General features: G+C 32.9%; 1 protein-coding gene across 2 annotated transcripts in view; it reads left to right on the top strand.

The window, feature by feature from the left end:
• LOC128230343 (fatty-acid amide hydrolase 1-like) overlaps positions 1-16186 on the top strand; it is a 50261-nt gene extending 34075 nt beyond the window's left edge. For both annotated transcript variants that reach the window (XM_052943628.1, XM_052942948.1), the window contains 9 exons: positions 1279-1403; positions 2874-2999; positions 3340-3437; positions 4000-4105; positions 5064-5107; positions 8367-8406; positions 11192-11303; positions 13165-13304; positions 14245-16186. In XM_052943628.1, coding sequence (XP_052799588.1) covers positions 1279-1403; positions 2874-2999; positions 3340-3437; positions 4000-4105; positions 5064-5107; positions 8367-8406; positions 11192-11303; positions 13165-13304; positions 14245-14367 — 914 coding nt within the window. In that variant the 3' untranslated portion in view covers positions 14368-16186. The remainder of the gene's footprint in view (positions 1-1278; positions 1404-2873; positions 3000-3339; positions 3438-3999; positions 4106-5063; positions 5108-8366; positions 8407-11191; positions 11304-13164; positions 13305-14244) is intronic.
• Positions 16187-16600: the final 414 nt, after the last annotated feature.

Genomic DNA, 16600 nt, shown 5'->3' with positions numbered 1-16600 from the left:
GTTTGCATTTTATTCAATTTGAATCAAAACCAGCAATTGAAAATCGAGCGAATATGTGTTTTTTTCGCATTAATAACTTGTAATATTCATATTCTATTGACATGACAGTCTTATGAATATCCACAAACGTTTGAAGAATACACTTATTGCAGCAGTTTGTGTCTTTGATCTTTATTTCAACTGAAATTGGGCGCGAATTGACCTATGATCTGCTTTGAACTGTTGGAAAAGCTTATTTGTAATATGATTCAGTTATTTATTAAAAGACATATTCTATTCCTAACCATAGAACTAGTGCAAATAATTCCTAAATTATATAGAACAGAACAGAACAGATATTTTATTAAGACTTGTACAAAGTAAATCATCTTCTTAACCACATATGAATAATAAATAAACAAACACATGGTATGACATAGGTTATACATAATATGGAATAGAATCATAAATACATTCAAAAAATAAATAAATATATATTCAAATCAGGTGAGGATGAACAAAACTATTATAATTATAAGTCAATATTTAAAGTTGATCTTCTAATACTCAGAGCTTGTTTGACAAATAAGGACAGTTTTATAAGTTCTTGTTTATTTCTTGTGTTTAACAGTTTGATGAACTTAAAAACAGACGGACGTAAATAATAATACCGTTTTATGTATTTCTTTCTTATAGTTTCAAAACGTGTACACGTACAAATACAGCCACCAGATATCCAAGTTTAACATAATTGTATGTCAGATACCTTAAAGAAGAAAAACTTACATTGGTTCAAAAATTGCTTCTGTCCAAATCTTGATCAAGACAGGACCAAGATTTACTTAATCAAATGGATGTTTACACTGTGTAGATAAATGATTGAATAATCAGAAATTCTATGTTTCATTGGAGTGCTCTTTCGATTAAGACTTTTAAATCAACAGTCATGTTTTATCCTTTGTTTTACTTTTGCTAAGATATACGCAGAAGAAATTTAATATAAACATAATAATTAATAAAAGTGTTACCAAGCGATGAAGGAGACGCCAATATATCTTTGTAACGTCACTTTTATAACGTCAATTTTAGTACACTTTTCGGCAATAAATACAAATGTTTGCCGGAGTAATATCCATTGAACTAGGGGATTGTCTTAGCTTTAACAATTTATGCGCCTTGTTCAACTGTCAGAAAAAGTACATTAGACGGGCTTTGCAGTCACTCTACGCCGTTCTTGCTAAATAACATTTGTATATGAATACTACTGGACGGTATCCAAATATTATCATTGTTACACAGTGTCTGGAACTGTTGGGCCAATGGCAAGGGACCTTCAAGGGCTGATAACTGCAACCAAGGTGCTGTTGAATGACCTTCACTTTGACCTTGACCCTGCAGTGGCTCCGCTCAAATTCAGATCAGAGGTATGGACGTACATATTGCCATGTAAAATAGAAGTACTTTGGCTAGACGGTGCAGAGTTCGATTTTCTCGTTGTTTTTATTACATATTTATATAAACTCAGATCCTCATTGCTCGATTACGCCTGTTTCGAAATTGACCTGACACAAAGTGATTTTCGCGGTCTTTTCAATCCCGCAAGAGGCGCCTTTCGATCAACTGTGCCTGATTTGTATTGTAATGATAATAAACGGTAAATTAGGCTAATAGTTTATGCCTACATGTCACAGCTTCAAATGCTAGCTGACTTAACATTGAGTATGAACAATGCGTATACACGTTTTTGGAAGTAGAAAATATTGCACCCACTGTCAGAAATATGATAATGAGTTAATAAACACAACGAGTGCGAACTGCTAGTTAGGATAAAGTTTTTTTTGTATTTTACAATATCGTCAAAGGTCGAGGTCACTGCCAACATTCTCATGAACACGCAATAACTCAATAATTGATAGTTCTAGGATCATGAAGCGTCAGTGGTAGGTTGCAATTGAACAGTAATTACTCCCTATTGTTTTGGGGGCCACTAGATCAAAGGTCAGGATCAATAGCCCCACAATAACTCACGAAAGGGTCACAGGAAACCTCAATGAAAGGTTGCCATAGCCCAGAAGATGAGGACTTATTGATTTGTTTGGTGATTTAATCTTTAACTTAAAAAAGTAAGTTGAAGTGTTATTACCATTAATGATCATCACATAAATCTTTGTTTTGTAGGAAAGCCCTTATCTCTTGCTTAATTAAGTGTCGAGTTATGCCCCTTTATAGACTAATAACATCAGACGAGCGTTGACGCTTACTTCGTGGCTCTCTTGTGTTACAGTTTACCAAATAGTCATTGCGTAGTTGTTTAATGACGTCATAATTGGTAAAAAATTAGTTACAATTTAGCGTCAAATTGTTTTCCTTATATCGAGTTTTTAAAACTTATATACTTTCGGATTGTAATTAAATTAATCGTAAAAGTATATATATTCGGTCGCGTTCAATTAAAATGTCTTTAGTTATGCCTTATTAAATTTGTGTAATAACTAATAATAAAAAATAATTTGCAATCATAGTGAATTATGAGAAACATGTGACTGTATACAATTTCATAAGGAAGTATTGAAACCGTTCGAAAACATAGTTTTTAGTTTATGTTATACTTTCATGCAGTATTTATGATGCGCCATAATAATTTAGGTCAAAATGATGCAACTACAGCTTCAAAAATAAAATAAAAATGCATGAAACAAATCCAATTATCAATGACATAATCACAATTTGGAAATGTTGTTATCACAAGCACGGAACAATTGCTTAAATGATGTTTTAAACATGTTTTGTAACTCCTGAATGTTTTAATTGCATGGTTACTTCCCTTGTTAATAACTTTACCATGATCTTGAAAAAATAGCTTCATGCAGGTTTGTCATCAATTTTTTTTTCAGATACTGGAGAGCAAGCGACCTCTCAAGATAGGTTTCTACACCGATGACAGGAATGTCCCTTCAGTTCCAGCGTGTGCAAGGGCAGTCCTTCTAGCAAAACAGGCCTTAGAGACGATGGGACACTCGGTACGTTTAATTGATGGTGAAATGCACATACATATTCTGATGTTTGTAATATTAACTTTATGCATGTTTTTAATACTTATTGGTAACAGTGAAATTGCAGATTTGATGTAAATGATATATTTTCTATAACTTAGCCTCATTACAGTGATACTGGCGATAATTCAGGTTTTTTGGTTGTTGTTTTTAAAAATGCCGGTTTTATGAATTGAAAACATGGCTCATTCAAAACGACAAAAAATAAAATTTAGTGTTTCCTCTCAGATTTCCTGGTAGATACTCTGCGAAACGGATTGTTGCGTCCTCATGATTTTTCATTCTTTGATATAATATGTACTTGCAGGTTGTTGAATTCGTTCCATTGCGTATGAAGTATGTGCTCTCCAAACTTTACTACCGGAGTGTTCTCGGGGACAAGGGATGGCAATTTGTATCCAAAATGTAATGACTTTACGTTATATTTATTATTGTTATAATTATTATTTTTGTTGGTTTTCTTCTTCTTCTTCTTCTTCTTCTTCTTCTTCTTTTTTGTTACGTTGTTGGTGTTCTTCTTCTTCTTCTTCTTCTTCTTCTTCTTCTTCTTCTTCTTCTTCTTCTTCTTCTTCTTCTTCTTCTTTTTTGTTACGTTGTTGTTGTTGTTCTTCTTCTTCTTCTTCTTCTTCTTCTTCTTCTTCTTCTTCTTCTTCTTCTTCTTCTTCTTCTTCTTCTTATTCTTCTTATTATTATTATTATTATTATTATTATTTTAACTATTATTAATAAAAGTCTGAAAGTATGTCAATACCTGTCCGTAAGTCAACGACAACTAAAGAATTTTTTTTCTACTTTTTTGAATTATTTTTTTTCTTTTTTATATGATTAGTTTTCCTTCATTAACAATCTTTGGTAACTGCCAATTCCGATCGACTACAATAATGTGGCATTCATAGATGTTTTTAATATTTTCTTGTAACGAAACGGCATTAACATAATAATGTTGGAATTGTCTTCTATATTTCAGACAAAATGACATTGTAGACCCATTAGTTTACAAGCTGACCTTACCATCTCGGTTCCCTGATTGGCTGATCTGGATTCTGTCTTGGGTCATTCAAAAAGCTAGAAAGGTTTTTGAGTTATAATTTATCATTTTGTTACTCCTTGTTTGGAATTTGGATTCGTGTAACATCATTGTTAAGCCTGACAATTACAAATTCATCGACTGTTAAAATGCTGCCAATTGCTCGTATATGTATATTATTACATGTACTGCCTTTTCACTATTGCTTGCCAATGTTTTAACAAAAGGTGTACTTGTATATAACCTAGTTCAGTGACTAATTGTGTGTTTAACACAATAAAATAATATGACTTACCAGTTTAATTCCATCCCAGTACTGGTCATTTTAAGCAATTTGATCATGATTCGTGTATGGTGATATTAATCTAGAGCTATGACCGTGAAATGCAGCTAAATGATGATGTATTTATGGCCCGTTTGCCCTTCAAATTCGATTTAATAGGCTTTAAAGGGATTATAACCATTATCATTTTAATGAAAGCTATTGCAGTATTCGCCTAGATTGGATGAGAAACAGCTGAGCATTTGGGTCGTATTCTTAAAGCATATTAAGTCATTTCCTAACTTAAGTCGATTTAGTAATATTAAAAGGATTGTATAAATGTTTTGAACATTCAAGTATGGTTTTCAAAATAAGGTCAAAGCAAAAAATGTATTCCAGAAATTGTTCAGATTTTAAATCATATGACCAATGAGATACTAAAATCAGGAGAGTTTTAAGTAAGAAAATGACTTAAGATGCTTTATAAATACTAGCCCAGGGGCCGTGTTCATAAAGCATATTAAGTCAATTCCTAACTATAGTCGATTTCTTATAACATTTACGAATGTTTTTCTCAATAAGGTCAATGAAAAAAATATATTTGAGATTTTTTTGAACAGATTTTTATTTCATATGATTGAAGAGATATTATGTTGGGAAAGTGACTAAAGTAAGAAATGAATTAAGAAGTTTTATGAATACCGCGCCTGGTCATTAGTGTTTGAATCTGTTTACCTTACAGGATCCGCAAATAGGTGACGCTCTCCGTGCCAGGATTGAACTGAAGTAAGTTGGTAATGCAGAGCTTTTTCTATAGTACCCACGGGTCCGATAGACTATCGGACCCATTCCTAAAGCAAAATATATGATATTTTTCCCAATTTTCAGAAAAGTCCCAATCAAACAAAGCAAAACAAAACTTTTTTTATTGAAGTATTTTTACCTGTACTGGTTCATTCAACATCCTGATTAATTATGTGTTATCTGATGTAAAGTTTTGGGAATAATTGAAATCAGAAATCATTGATTCCATCACATTCGGAGATCAGTATGAACTATTATCTGTCATGATTTATTGCAATAGATATTTACACCCCAAGGATTGATATTTCAGCCACTGAAGGTCTTTTGAAAGGGAAAAGAAACTAATATATAAATATTTCCTCATTCACAGGGGACTGAAAAGCTCGTTCTTTTAACTGTAAAATTTCCAAATTTAGAAATATTCGCGACTCAAACTTTCCCTAAATGTATAGGGTCTTTTTTTTCAATAATGGGCAGAAAAAGGCCTGTAATATATCAAAAAGAGTTTGTTATAAACTAAATATTTATAATATAATATACTTGCATTCGCACATGGTTATCTATTTGTGTTCATTTCGCCTGAAGCGGTCGACCTTTTGAGTGAGACATCTCTAGGTGGTGATGGGCCTGGGTCATTCATATGTAAGACACAATTAAAATGCACTCTTACTCCCAAATAAAATTTACGACTATTAATAATATTGTTTTAATATTCCAAAAAGGATGAATAAATGTCGAAAACAATGGTTCTTATGAAGGATACTGAGTTTAATTTGAGAGAAATGAGCATAAAACACGGTATTACTATCTTGTATGAGACTATAGTAGACCACACACAGTAAATCTTTAAGCATTCACCACTCATTTAATATTTTTGCGCTTTCTGCTATTAAATACACGGTTACAACCTTGTTATCAGTAAATAATATTTTCCATAAATGCATCATTTAGTAAGTAGTTAAAGGTTTATCAATCAAATTTGATGTTTGTTATACATGTGTATGTATTGATTTTGAATAAGATTGTTACTTTAAAACAATCCCGATAACCGTTTTGATATAGGCGAAGGATATTACAACCCAAAAGAAAAAAAAAACTACACCAGAGCAAACGGTAATGGGAAGGGAAAATGTAAAAATAAGGAATGATTCTTATTGTTCGTGTGTTTATGCAGTTAGAACGCACGGCGGCAATTTTGCATTTTTTTTTTCAACAAGCGCATGGATTTGCAAAATCGCGGTCGAGCGTTCAAACTGCATTTACGCACGAAAAATAAGAACCAATCCTTGAATGTACCAGTACATCGCCATAGTTGCATGTCAAAAAAGGTCACACCTGCTTATGTATCTAATATCTCTCAGACTCATTAAAGTTGCGTCTGCTTTTCTATATAAAGGTTGAAGCTGCGTTTAAAGATAGTTTTGCCACTGTCTATTGAAAAAATATTGGGTAAATTGCCTGCTATTAAAACCGTGTCATTATGTTTATAATTGATGAATGTTCTTACTCGTGATGCTATATATATATATATATATAGCTCTGTGTGACGTCAGCTACACTGGTTTAGCATTTTCAATGTGCACATATTGTTTATGTCAGCACTTAATTTTAATCAACAATTACAGAACAGAACATATATTTTACACGTAAACTTTACAGTCTTTTGTGTTAAATTTACATATAGATATATCAAAATTACAACTATCCTATGCAGCGAGCGACGTATATTATATAAAGGATGAACTGAAAAAAGAACTACACATGTATTGCAATTATCAAAGTTGGTACAAGAATATTATTTGACTTTCGTTATGTATACATGTTGGAACAATCATTTTCAATATATGATTGAATACATGACAAATATAGAATTAAATATCTAAACATAAGCTTAAAAGGTGATTTAAGTATTCTAAATGATAATGTAAAAAAACTACTTATTACGATGCACAATTAATGATATGGTTTATATATTCATTAATAAGGTATATCGAATATTAAATGCTTCCGATATATATATATATATATATATATATATATATATATATATATATATATATATATATATATATAACATAAATTCTTCGATTTTATTTTGTGTATTAAACAGCTTTAGTACATACTACGTCTAACTCTATAATAACGTTTAATATAATTTTGTCTTAACAGAACATATGGTGACCACTTAAACAGAAAGTGATACTCATCTTCTAATTCATTAGAATCACATATTTGACAATGACGCAAGTTTCTTTCTAGTCTATCATATTTACCAGTATGTATTCTTAAATTATGGGAACAAATACGTAATATTGTAATAGCAATTTTTAGAAATCTTGACGCGATATTTTCTAAATAAGATTCAAATTCAAATGAGGTTTAAAGTTCTCTATAAACAGTTAAAATACCATTTTCGTTGACATTTCGTTGCCATTGTTGTAAATATTCGTTACAAGTACTGTTTCGCAACCTCTTGCGGGTTTCAATTATTCTTACTTTTGATTGTAGCTCTGGGCTGGTATTCAATTAGCAACCTAGATTAAATTAAAATTAAGATAAGAAAGTACGTGTTTTGATTTATCTGCATATTTAGTTGACCAATAGGCTGAATGGAATCACTGAGGCATGTCTTATGATAAGGATAAGACCAATATTGAATACTGGCCCTGGGCTGATATTCAATATTGCCCTTAACTGGATCAAAGAACGATATAGCTAACCGGATTACTTGTTTAGTAATAACTGACCATTAGAAAGAAGTCAGATTATTAAGTCAGATTATTAATTGTGGTAAATCTTATCTTGGAGTAAGAGTAAGAAATATCATGTTTATACAATTGGCAACAGATTGATAAGGAAGGAAAATATTGATCGGCTTATACCCATTCGAAACTCCTCTGCCATTTTTATCGAAAACAACCTCGGATGTATGCCGGTACATCAGTTGAAGTAGTTCGTATTTTTTTTAATTATATCATTAATTAAATGTAGTGTTTTAGAGTTGTATTTATTGATCTAATTTTAAACTTATTGTCAGTGAAGTATATTATTGCAAACATAATTATGATTCCAAAGAGTAAAGTCATAAACTGCTAAATAAAATTACTACGCAATCTACTTGAAGCGGACTTAAACGTACCGCTTTTTGAGAATGTGAACCGTCCAAATACATCAGAGGTTGTTTTCGATAAAAAATTGCCGAGGAGTTCCGAATGGCTTATACCTTCTTCTTCGCTTCCAGGTCAGTTGCAGATTGGTTCCAGCATGCAATTTCACTGCAGGTGTGTATGAATTACATTGTGTGTATACCACGTGATAAATTACGTCATAAATGATACGTCGGAAGGCAACATTTTGATTCAAATGAAGACTTTAAACATAAATAACTTTTGTTTTTCTTCACAATTGTAAATGAAACAAATGGCAGTCTATGACGCTTAAAGAGCCCCGCCTTTATTTCATTACCAGACTTTGATTGGGTGATTAGTTTCACCAAACACTTCGACAAATCTGTTTCCAAAATCATGTTTTGACAGTGCTCCGTCAGACGGCCGTTTTGTGAAAAGGTTTGTCGAAGTGTTTTAAGAAACTAAACACTCAATCAAACTCTAGTAAAATACCGAAGGTGGGGTATGTAAGCGACGTAAACTTTACTGTTTCATTTAAAATGGTGAAGACATAGTGAAGTTATCTTTGCTTAAAGTCTTCATTCGAAGGAAAATTTGCCTTCCGACGAAGCATCTATGACGTAATTTATCACGTGGTATACACACACTGAATTAGATCGCGTTTGTTTTATTTCAGTTTATATGTACATGCTTTAACAAACCCTTTATTATTAATAAGCACGGAACACACAGTATGCACAATTAAGAAAAATTAAGATTTGTGAAGTTGAATATAGGCAAACTTTTTCAAACCCCCAGTGAACGCCTTTTTCGCTGACTCCCAAAACGGTGACCCCAAACATTAACAAAAACAAGAACACAAGGTTATTTCCACACATGTTCTTACAAATATGTACCTCAATGAATTAGACTATGATAGTCCATGATCACTTTTCATGATTAAACATTTGCTTGGCGGTTTATATAAGTTTTGTAACAAGTTGAGATTCTTTACAGCAACATAAGTAGTAGATTTTTATATTACGTACGAATCATTTTACAACTATTTAACAGTTGGTACTAAAACCTGTAGTACTCATATATGTTAAGAAATGAAAATCTTTCTCTGAGCAAATGCTTTATACACGAAAATAAAGAGAGATTCTTTAACAAACCAATATGTTCTGTATTTAGCAATTCTATGCTTTTGTACATATTTTGATGAGTTTATGCGTTTGCGGTATATATGTGTTGTTTGTTCTGTGTGTGTCTCTCGTTCTGTGTATGTAATGCCTTAGTCTTGTGCCGTTGAACATGGTCTTTGTCACCTTTATAATGAGCTTGTCCCTATATTTTCCATTACATTAAGGGTATTTAACAGTGAAAAGGGTGGCTCGAAGGACCAAAACATAAAATATTTCAAAACTTCATTTTTGATTCATGTTGAGGTTCAATAATTAAAATCATAATACATGCATCCCTTGAAACATGTATTGGTGTCCACATGGTGCATGATATGCATGCTGCCAAGCGTAATGCCTAGTACGTTGACATTGTGCACAGCAAAAACGCCATCATCGTGAAGCGTTTAAGATGTCCACACGGTACTTGGTAGACGTGTTCTGAAGTCCAATGTGCATACATGCGTATACTTACCAGTAAAGCAATGAAAAATACAGGAACAAGTCCGGTAGCCTAAATCATAGCGATAACCATAGCAAGGTTCAAGGTCTAACTACATTAGAGTACACTCGAAAATTTCAGCCAATGAAACTGCAGGTAGGGAATCATTAAGTGCTAGGCTTTATCATTAAGAATTTCAACTTTCGCGGGTGTTTAAAGGTCCGCCTAGTGCGAATCATCTTATACACACTTCTTGCGTCTGATGTAGCGTTGACAATGTGTCAGCCAACGAGGTTGTATTCTAAGTCAGTTAGATGATCTGAAGTCATATCTTAATAATCAAGAAGGGCTCGTTCGCTACGCTCACTCCGCCCATTTTTAATCATCACGATTTTACTTTATGTCATTTAACTTTTGCATAAACGAAACGGATACCAAATGCATTTAGATACTTTTGCTAAAGATATTTGAGGGCTTAGCCCATACTTTGGGCTAAATAATTTGATGGTATGAAATTGCAATTATCTTGTTAATTTAAAATGCATGTATAAACACAATCTGAATCTTAATTTGTCAACCACGCGGTAAAACTAAACACATATGCCAAATGACAAGTATTTTCTAAATGCGTTTAAATTAATTAAACATATGACAATGGTGTGAATATTAATGTATTTATACTCCTTGTGCCAGCGTAGCGCTCCTTAAAAGCACACTGAAATATATCAAATTTACAAGTATTTTCCAGATCTGTCTAAATTAATGACACATCTTTCAACAGTGTTAATATAATATTAATTTATTTACGCTTTATCTTTATTTGTCAACCAGTAAGGCGCACCTTACAATCCCACTGAGTTATTATAATAAAAAATTGGCATGTTTTTTACACATCCGTCAAATTTAATGACAAAAAGCGGCATAATTATTACCTTTTCCTGATATCTTGCAGAGTTTGCTGTCTGTTATGTCTACTGCTGCTTTATGTTGTAGCACGATACATTTAATTACAGACTAATTGGTCATAGCTAAACTTATGTAAGGTATTTTTTATTTAGTATTGATGTACTGTGTTGTTTGTGGAGTTTTGTGCTGTTGTTCCATGTTTCTTGTTCGTGATTTTTTATTTTTGTGTTTAATGTCTTTTGCGTTTACCCTGTGCCATTAAATGGGATTTTTGTTTAAACTGTTGGCTACTGAGCTTGTTTCTGTAGTTTTTCATATAAATATAAAATTGAATACTATAAGCATAACATGAGTATTAGGCAGAATTAGACACATAAATTTAAGAGCAATATTAATAATTGGCATAATTTTGTATCCTTTAAATCCTAAGAACTACAAGGATGAGTTTTTACGTGCCTGGCGAACGCAGAACCTTGACGCCGTTATCTGTCCAGTGTTTGCGACAGTTGCTCCCCCTAACCAAACATCCGTGGAGTTTATTTGTAAGTGATTTTAGTTTATAAACTTATTTGTTAAAGCTGCACTCTCACAGATTGTCCGTTTTTACAACTTTTTTTTATTTTTTTGTCTTGAAATTAGCAATTTTTTGCGTAAATATTTACAAACCAGTGATAAAAGATTGCAGATCGCTGATGTTTATATTTCCGTTCGAAAATTAATGTTTTATAGCTTAAAGCTTTACTGACGGCTTAAGAAATATGCATAAAACATCAACTTTTGAACTAAATATAAAATCTACGATCTAATTTTTTTCAGCAGTCTTATATGACTGGTTTCCGTGCATTTTCGCTTAAATTGGCTCGTTCCAAGACAAAAAATAAAAGAAATAAAGTTAAAACGTTCAATCTATGAGATTGCAGCTTTAACAACGATTGTAAGAATTTTTTTGTTTACACTAGAAATCAATCACTCACATTGGTGCGATATTATGCGAGAGTGTAGTCTTGTTTCTAGGGCAGGCAACTTGTCTGGCTTGGTTACCACCAACACAAGTCATATGCGGCCCGGTCGTGAATCGAACAGGGACGACTTGGCGAGTGCGCCAACCGGAATGGTTGCCAACTGCCTAGGTGGCTCAAAATAAAACTTTCTTAAAGGTCTTAAAAGTTACGTTTAGAATAAGATCACTATGTGCAGTGGCCATGTTAACAACTGGCCCCAATTTCTCGAAACTTCTTAAGCTTAACAGCCTTAAGTAGCTTATTTCAGTTAGCCAAAATACATACTTAAATTGAATTTTGTTAAATGAAAAATGGTGTATTGTGATTGTCATAAAGATAATTTATATTTAAGGGTAAAAACTCTTTAAGAAGTTAAAGAATTGAATAGTACGTAATTTACTGAATACAAAAATAATGAGATTAGCTTAATCTTGTTATAAAGGACATAAGGCCCTAATTTCTCGAAACTTCTTAAGCTTAACAAGCTTAAGTCGTTTATTTCATTTAGCCAAAATACATACTTAAAATGGATTTTGATAAATGAAAAATGGTTATTCTGATAATAATACAGATTATTTCTACATAATTGCTAAAAAAATCTTGAAGAAGTTAATATAACACAGTTTATAGAACAACAAAAATAGTGAGATTAGCTTAATCCTGTTATAAGGGACTTAAGAAGTTTCGAGAAATTGGGGCCAGAAGTTTGGAGAAATTGGGGCCTAGCTGAGTGGTAATAAGTATTGCCATTTAAGCATATGTGATGTCTGAACGGTCAAATATCTAAACGTTTAGCAACATGCTTAGTTTATAATTACGCCTTACTTTGATTGGCGACTGTTTCGTATTGCATTTTTCTTTCGAGGCAGTAAAGACTAAACGTGTTAGTTTTGTTAGAAAATTGGTGACGGTGTGTTAGAAAGCAAATATATTAAGTCCGACTAAATGTAATAATATAGTAATTGGTATGAGAAAACTATACAAACCAATTAAAAATAAAAGTATGTAATCTAGGCAATATTATGTCACTGATTTGAAACTATTCTGTTTGGACGCATATGTCTATCTTAATAGTGGTGTTAATGTTAATGTCGACTGGTTATTCTTATCGACGGACATCCCCGATATTCAGCTGCGCTAATTATTAATAATAATAATAATTATTATTATAATAATAATAATACAGTTGAAATAATGCCACTCATCCGTTACACACCCTCTGCGTCAGATTTTGCGTTGACAATGTCAACAAATGTGGTTCTATTATAAGTCAGTAAGATAGCCTGAAGTCATATTGCTGCGCTTTATCCACCCATTCACAATAATTTAGATTTTACTTCATGTCATCTTACTATTACGTATCACTCAGATAATTATGTCTCGTTCCGTATATTGTTTTCAGCGGCAGGAAGCTATTGTATGCTGTACAACGTGTTAAACTACCCAGGCGGCGCTGTGCCTGTTACCAAAGTGACGCGAGATGACGTCAGCAACATGGCCGACTATCCGAATACCAGCTTTGTGCATAAACGGATTCAGGAGGTGAATACATTATATCGATATTTCTAGCACACCGGGTAGGCATTTCCAGTTAATTCTGCCGTGCTGAAAAACTCCATCTGCCCCCCCCCCCCCCATGCCAGATGAGTCACGCGCTGTGACGTAATGTTTTCTATTTATTTTATTATACATTTTATGATTTTATGTAACCAAGTTTGATTATTGATTATTTGACACATGATAGATATTATTAATCTTATACGTATATAACGTTACCTGCTAACATTACTAAAAATTGATTGAGAATGACCATAGCTTATGAAACATACAGCGACCACTGTGCCAGTAACAACAAAATATTAGGAGAGATACATGTAGAGACTAGTATAAAAGCCCACAGCGTTGGCAATTAAGTCAAGTATTATACACGCCAGTGCCCGTTTTATTATATATTACTTTAGTACATTTTTAGAAGTTTGTCATATTGTTGAGGCTGTTTATTTTAATTATTAAAACGTTTTCCTTTTTCCGAGATTTGTGCTTAAAGCAAATACGGACCGAAATAACACACATTATAATAATATTTATATTAAATACGGATGCAGACACCTGCACTTTATTGTAATTTTCTCTTAGGACCCGATTTATTTAGACTATGTACGAATTTGACCCACAATTACGAATCTCTAATTGATATACAGTCAAGCCCCGATGGCTCGAATTCGCTTGGCTCGAAGTCCTCGTTGACTCGAACTGGATGTAAAAAAACCGATTTATTTAAAATGAAGGTAAAATGTCCGGCTTGGCTCGAATTTATTTGATGTTCGAGGTACTTTCGCTGGTCCGTCGTAGTTCGAGCCAACGGGGTTCGACTGTATTTGGGTATATACCAATTCAAATAATATTATATTTGTGTGTATGTGTCTTATGTGTTTTGAGCACGGTCTTTGTACGTTTTGATGTTTGTGTTTCTTGTTTGTAGGCTAATCGAGGATCGGAGGGCTTACCAGTGAGTGTGCAGTGTGTTGCCCTGCCTTACCAAGAAGAGCTTGTACTCAGAGTAATGTCCGACATAGAAGCCGGGCTCAAGACTTTGCATTCTTAAGTGGTACGGAGCTGTACGGGAATTTGCTAAAGTGGTACAATAGTACGGAGAAGATAGTGATTAATAGTTGTATTAGGTGATCGATATTTGAATACAATATTGATTAAAAATCACCAAGGAACATTAAATACAATAATGCTTTAAAAATGTCTATGTCTAAAGAAAACCTAAATTGAAAATAGAAAAAAAAATATGACAATTGCACATTATTGAAAACAGAAATTTGTGTAAAAATATTTTTATTTATATAATACAAATTGGCTAATTAAAATTTCTTCTGACGTATTTCTTTAAATAAGGTTGTATGTGGTTGTACAATTTTCACAATGATGGACTTGCATTATAATTATTTTGAATGTAATAATGACCTTGACCGCAATGATTGTAAATACTGATTGGCATGGTTACATTTATAATCAGAGTGATTAGTTTTGTTTTACATTAAATTTAAAAGTACAATAAGTCATGTAAATGTTTGATGCAACTTACTTTGTTAAGTTTGTGTACGTTCAAACATATACTTAATTATATTATTTGTATGCAGATATTTGTATTGTTTTGTCGGATGTTCGGGTATATTGGTGCTTTTGTTTTTCAGAAAAAAGGTTGTATATTTTTTTTTGTCAACGGTTCAAAGCAAGAACCCGAAAAAATAGTCATTGATTTGTTTAATTAATGTAATAAAAGTTATGTATATGTCCTGTGTTTGTTTATATCAATGCAAACCTATTTTAAAAACAAAACAAAAACATTATAGTTTGTTTTCAAATCACAAATTTCATTCTTGGTTATTTAACACGTGCCTGACTTCGGTTATAACTTATAACTTATCAACTAAAATATATAAATTCGTGTTAATAGTCCAGCAAATTATACAAAGTCAGACCTGCGTAGTTTATCAGTTCAGTGCAAAGAGTTTAGAGGCTAGTGCAACGATTTTAAATTGTTAAGAGTTTAGTGCAACGAGTTCAATGTTAAGAGTTTAGAATTTAGTACGACGAGTTCTGTGTAAAGAGTTTAGAGGCTAGTGCAACGAGTTCAGTGGAAAGGGTTAAGATGAAAGTGCAACGATATAAATGTAAAGAGTTAAGAGGCTACTGCAACGAGTTTAATGTGAAGAGTGTAGAGGGTAGTGCAACGAGTTCTGTGAAATGAGTTTTGAGGCTAGTGCAACGAGTTCAGTGTAAAGAGTTAAGGGGCTAGAACAACAAGTTCAAATAGTTTAGAATTTAGTGCGACGAGTTCTGTGTAAAGAGTTAAGAGGTCAGTGCAACGAGTTAAGTGTAAAGAGTTAAGAGGCTAGTGCAACGAGTTTAATGTGAAGAGTGTAGAAGTTAGTGCAACGAGTTCAGTGTAAAGAGTTAATGGGCTAGTGCAAAGATCTCAGTATAAAGAGATAAGAGGGAAGTGCAACGAGTATAATTTGAAGAGTTTAGATGCTAGTGCAAAGAGTTCAATGTAAAGAGTTAAGAGGTCAGTGCAACGATTTCAGTGTAAAGAGTTTAGATGCTAGTGCAAAGAGTTCAATGTAAAGAGTTAAGAGGTCAGTGTAAAGAGTTTAGAGGCTAGTGCAACGAAATTAAATAGTTTAGAGTTTAGTGCAACGAGTTCAGTGTAAATAGTTAAGAGGTTAATGCAACGAGTTTAATGTGAAGAGTGTAGGCCTAGTGCAACGAGTTCAGTTTAAAGAGTTTAAAGATCAGTGCAACGAGTTAAGTGTAAAGAGTGTTTGTGCGTGTGCATGTGTGAGAGCATTATTGTTTCTGAATATATGTATTTCCTATCAACATAAATAGATATGTTGTATATGTTGAGAATTTAAAACTGTACTGATATATGTATCTATGTGAAAAATAAATGAGAAAAAAAAAGTGTAAAGAGTTAATTGGTTAATGCAACGAGTTTAATGTGAAGAGTGTAGGCCTAGTGCAACGAGTTCAGTTTAAAGAGTTTAAAGATCAGTGCAACGAGTTAAGTGTAAAGAGTTAAGAGGCTAGTGCAACGAGTTCAAATAATTTAGACTTTAGTGCGACGAGTTATGTGTAAAGAGTTAAGTGTAGAGAGTTAAGAGGCTAGTGCAACGAGTTCAATGTAAAGAGTTAAGGCGCTAGTGCAAAGAGATCAGTGTAAAGAGTTAAGAGGGTAGTGCAACGAGTTTAATTTGTAGAGTGTAGAGGCTAGTGCAACGAGTTCAGTGTAACGAGTTAAGATATCAGTGCAACGATTTCAGTGT

Source organism: Mya arenaria, chromosome 1 (assembly GCF_026914265.1).
Source record: "Mya arenaria isolate MELC-2E11 chromosome 1, ASM2691426v1".
Classification (NCBI taxonomy): Eukaryota; Metazoa; Mollusca; class Bivalvia; order Myida; family Myidae; genus Mya; species Mya arenaria.
Note: the sequence above shows the minus strand (reverse complement) of the source record. Positions and strands in the feature narration are given on the sequence as shown.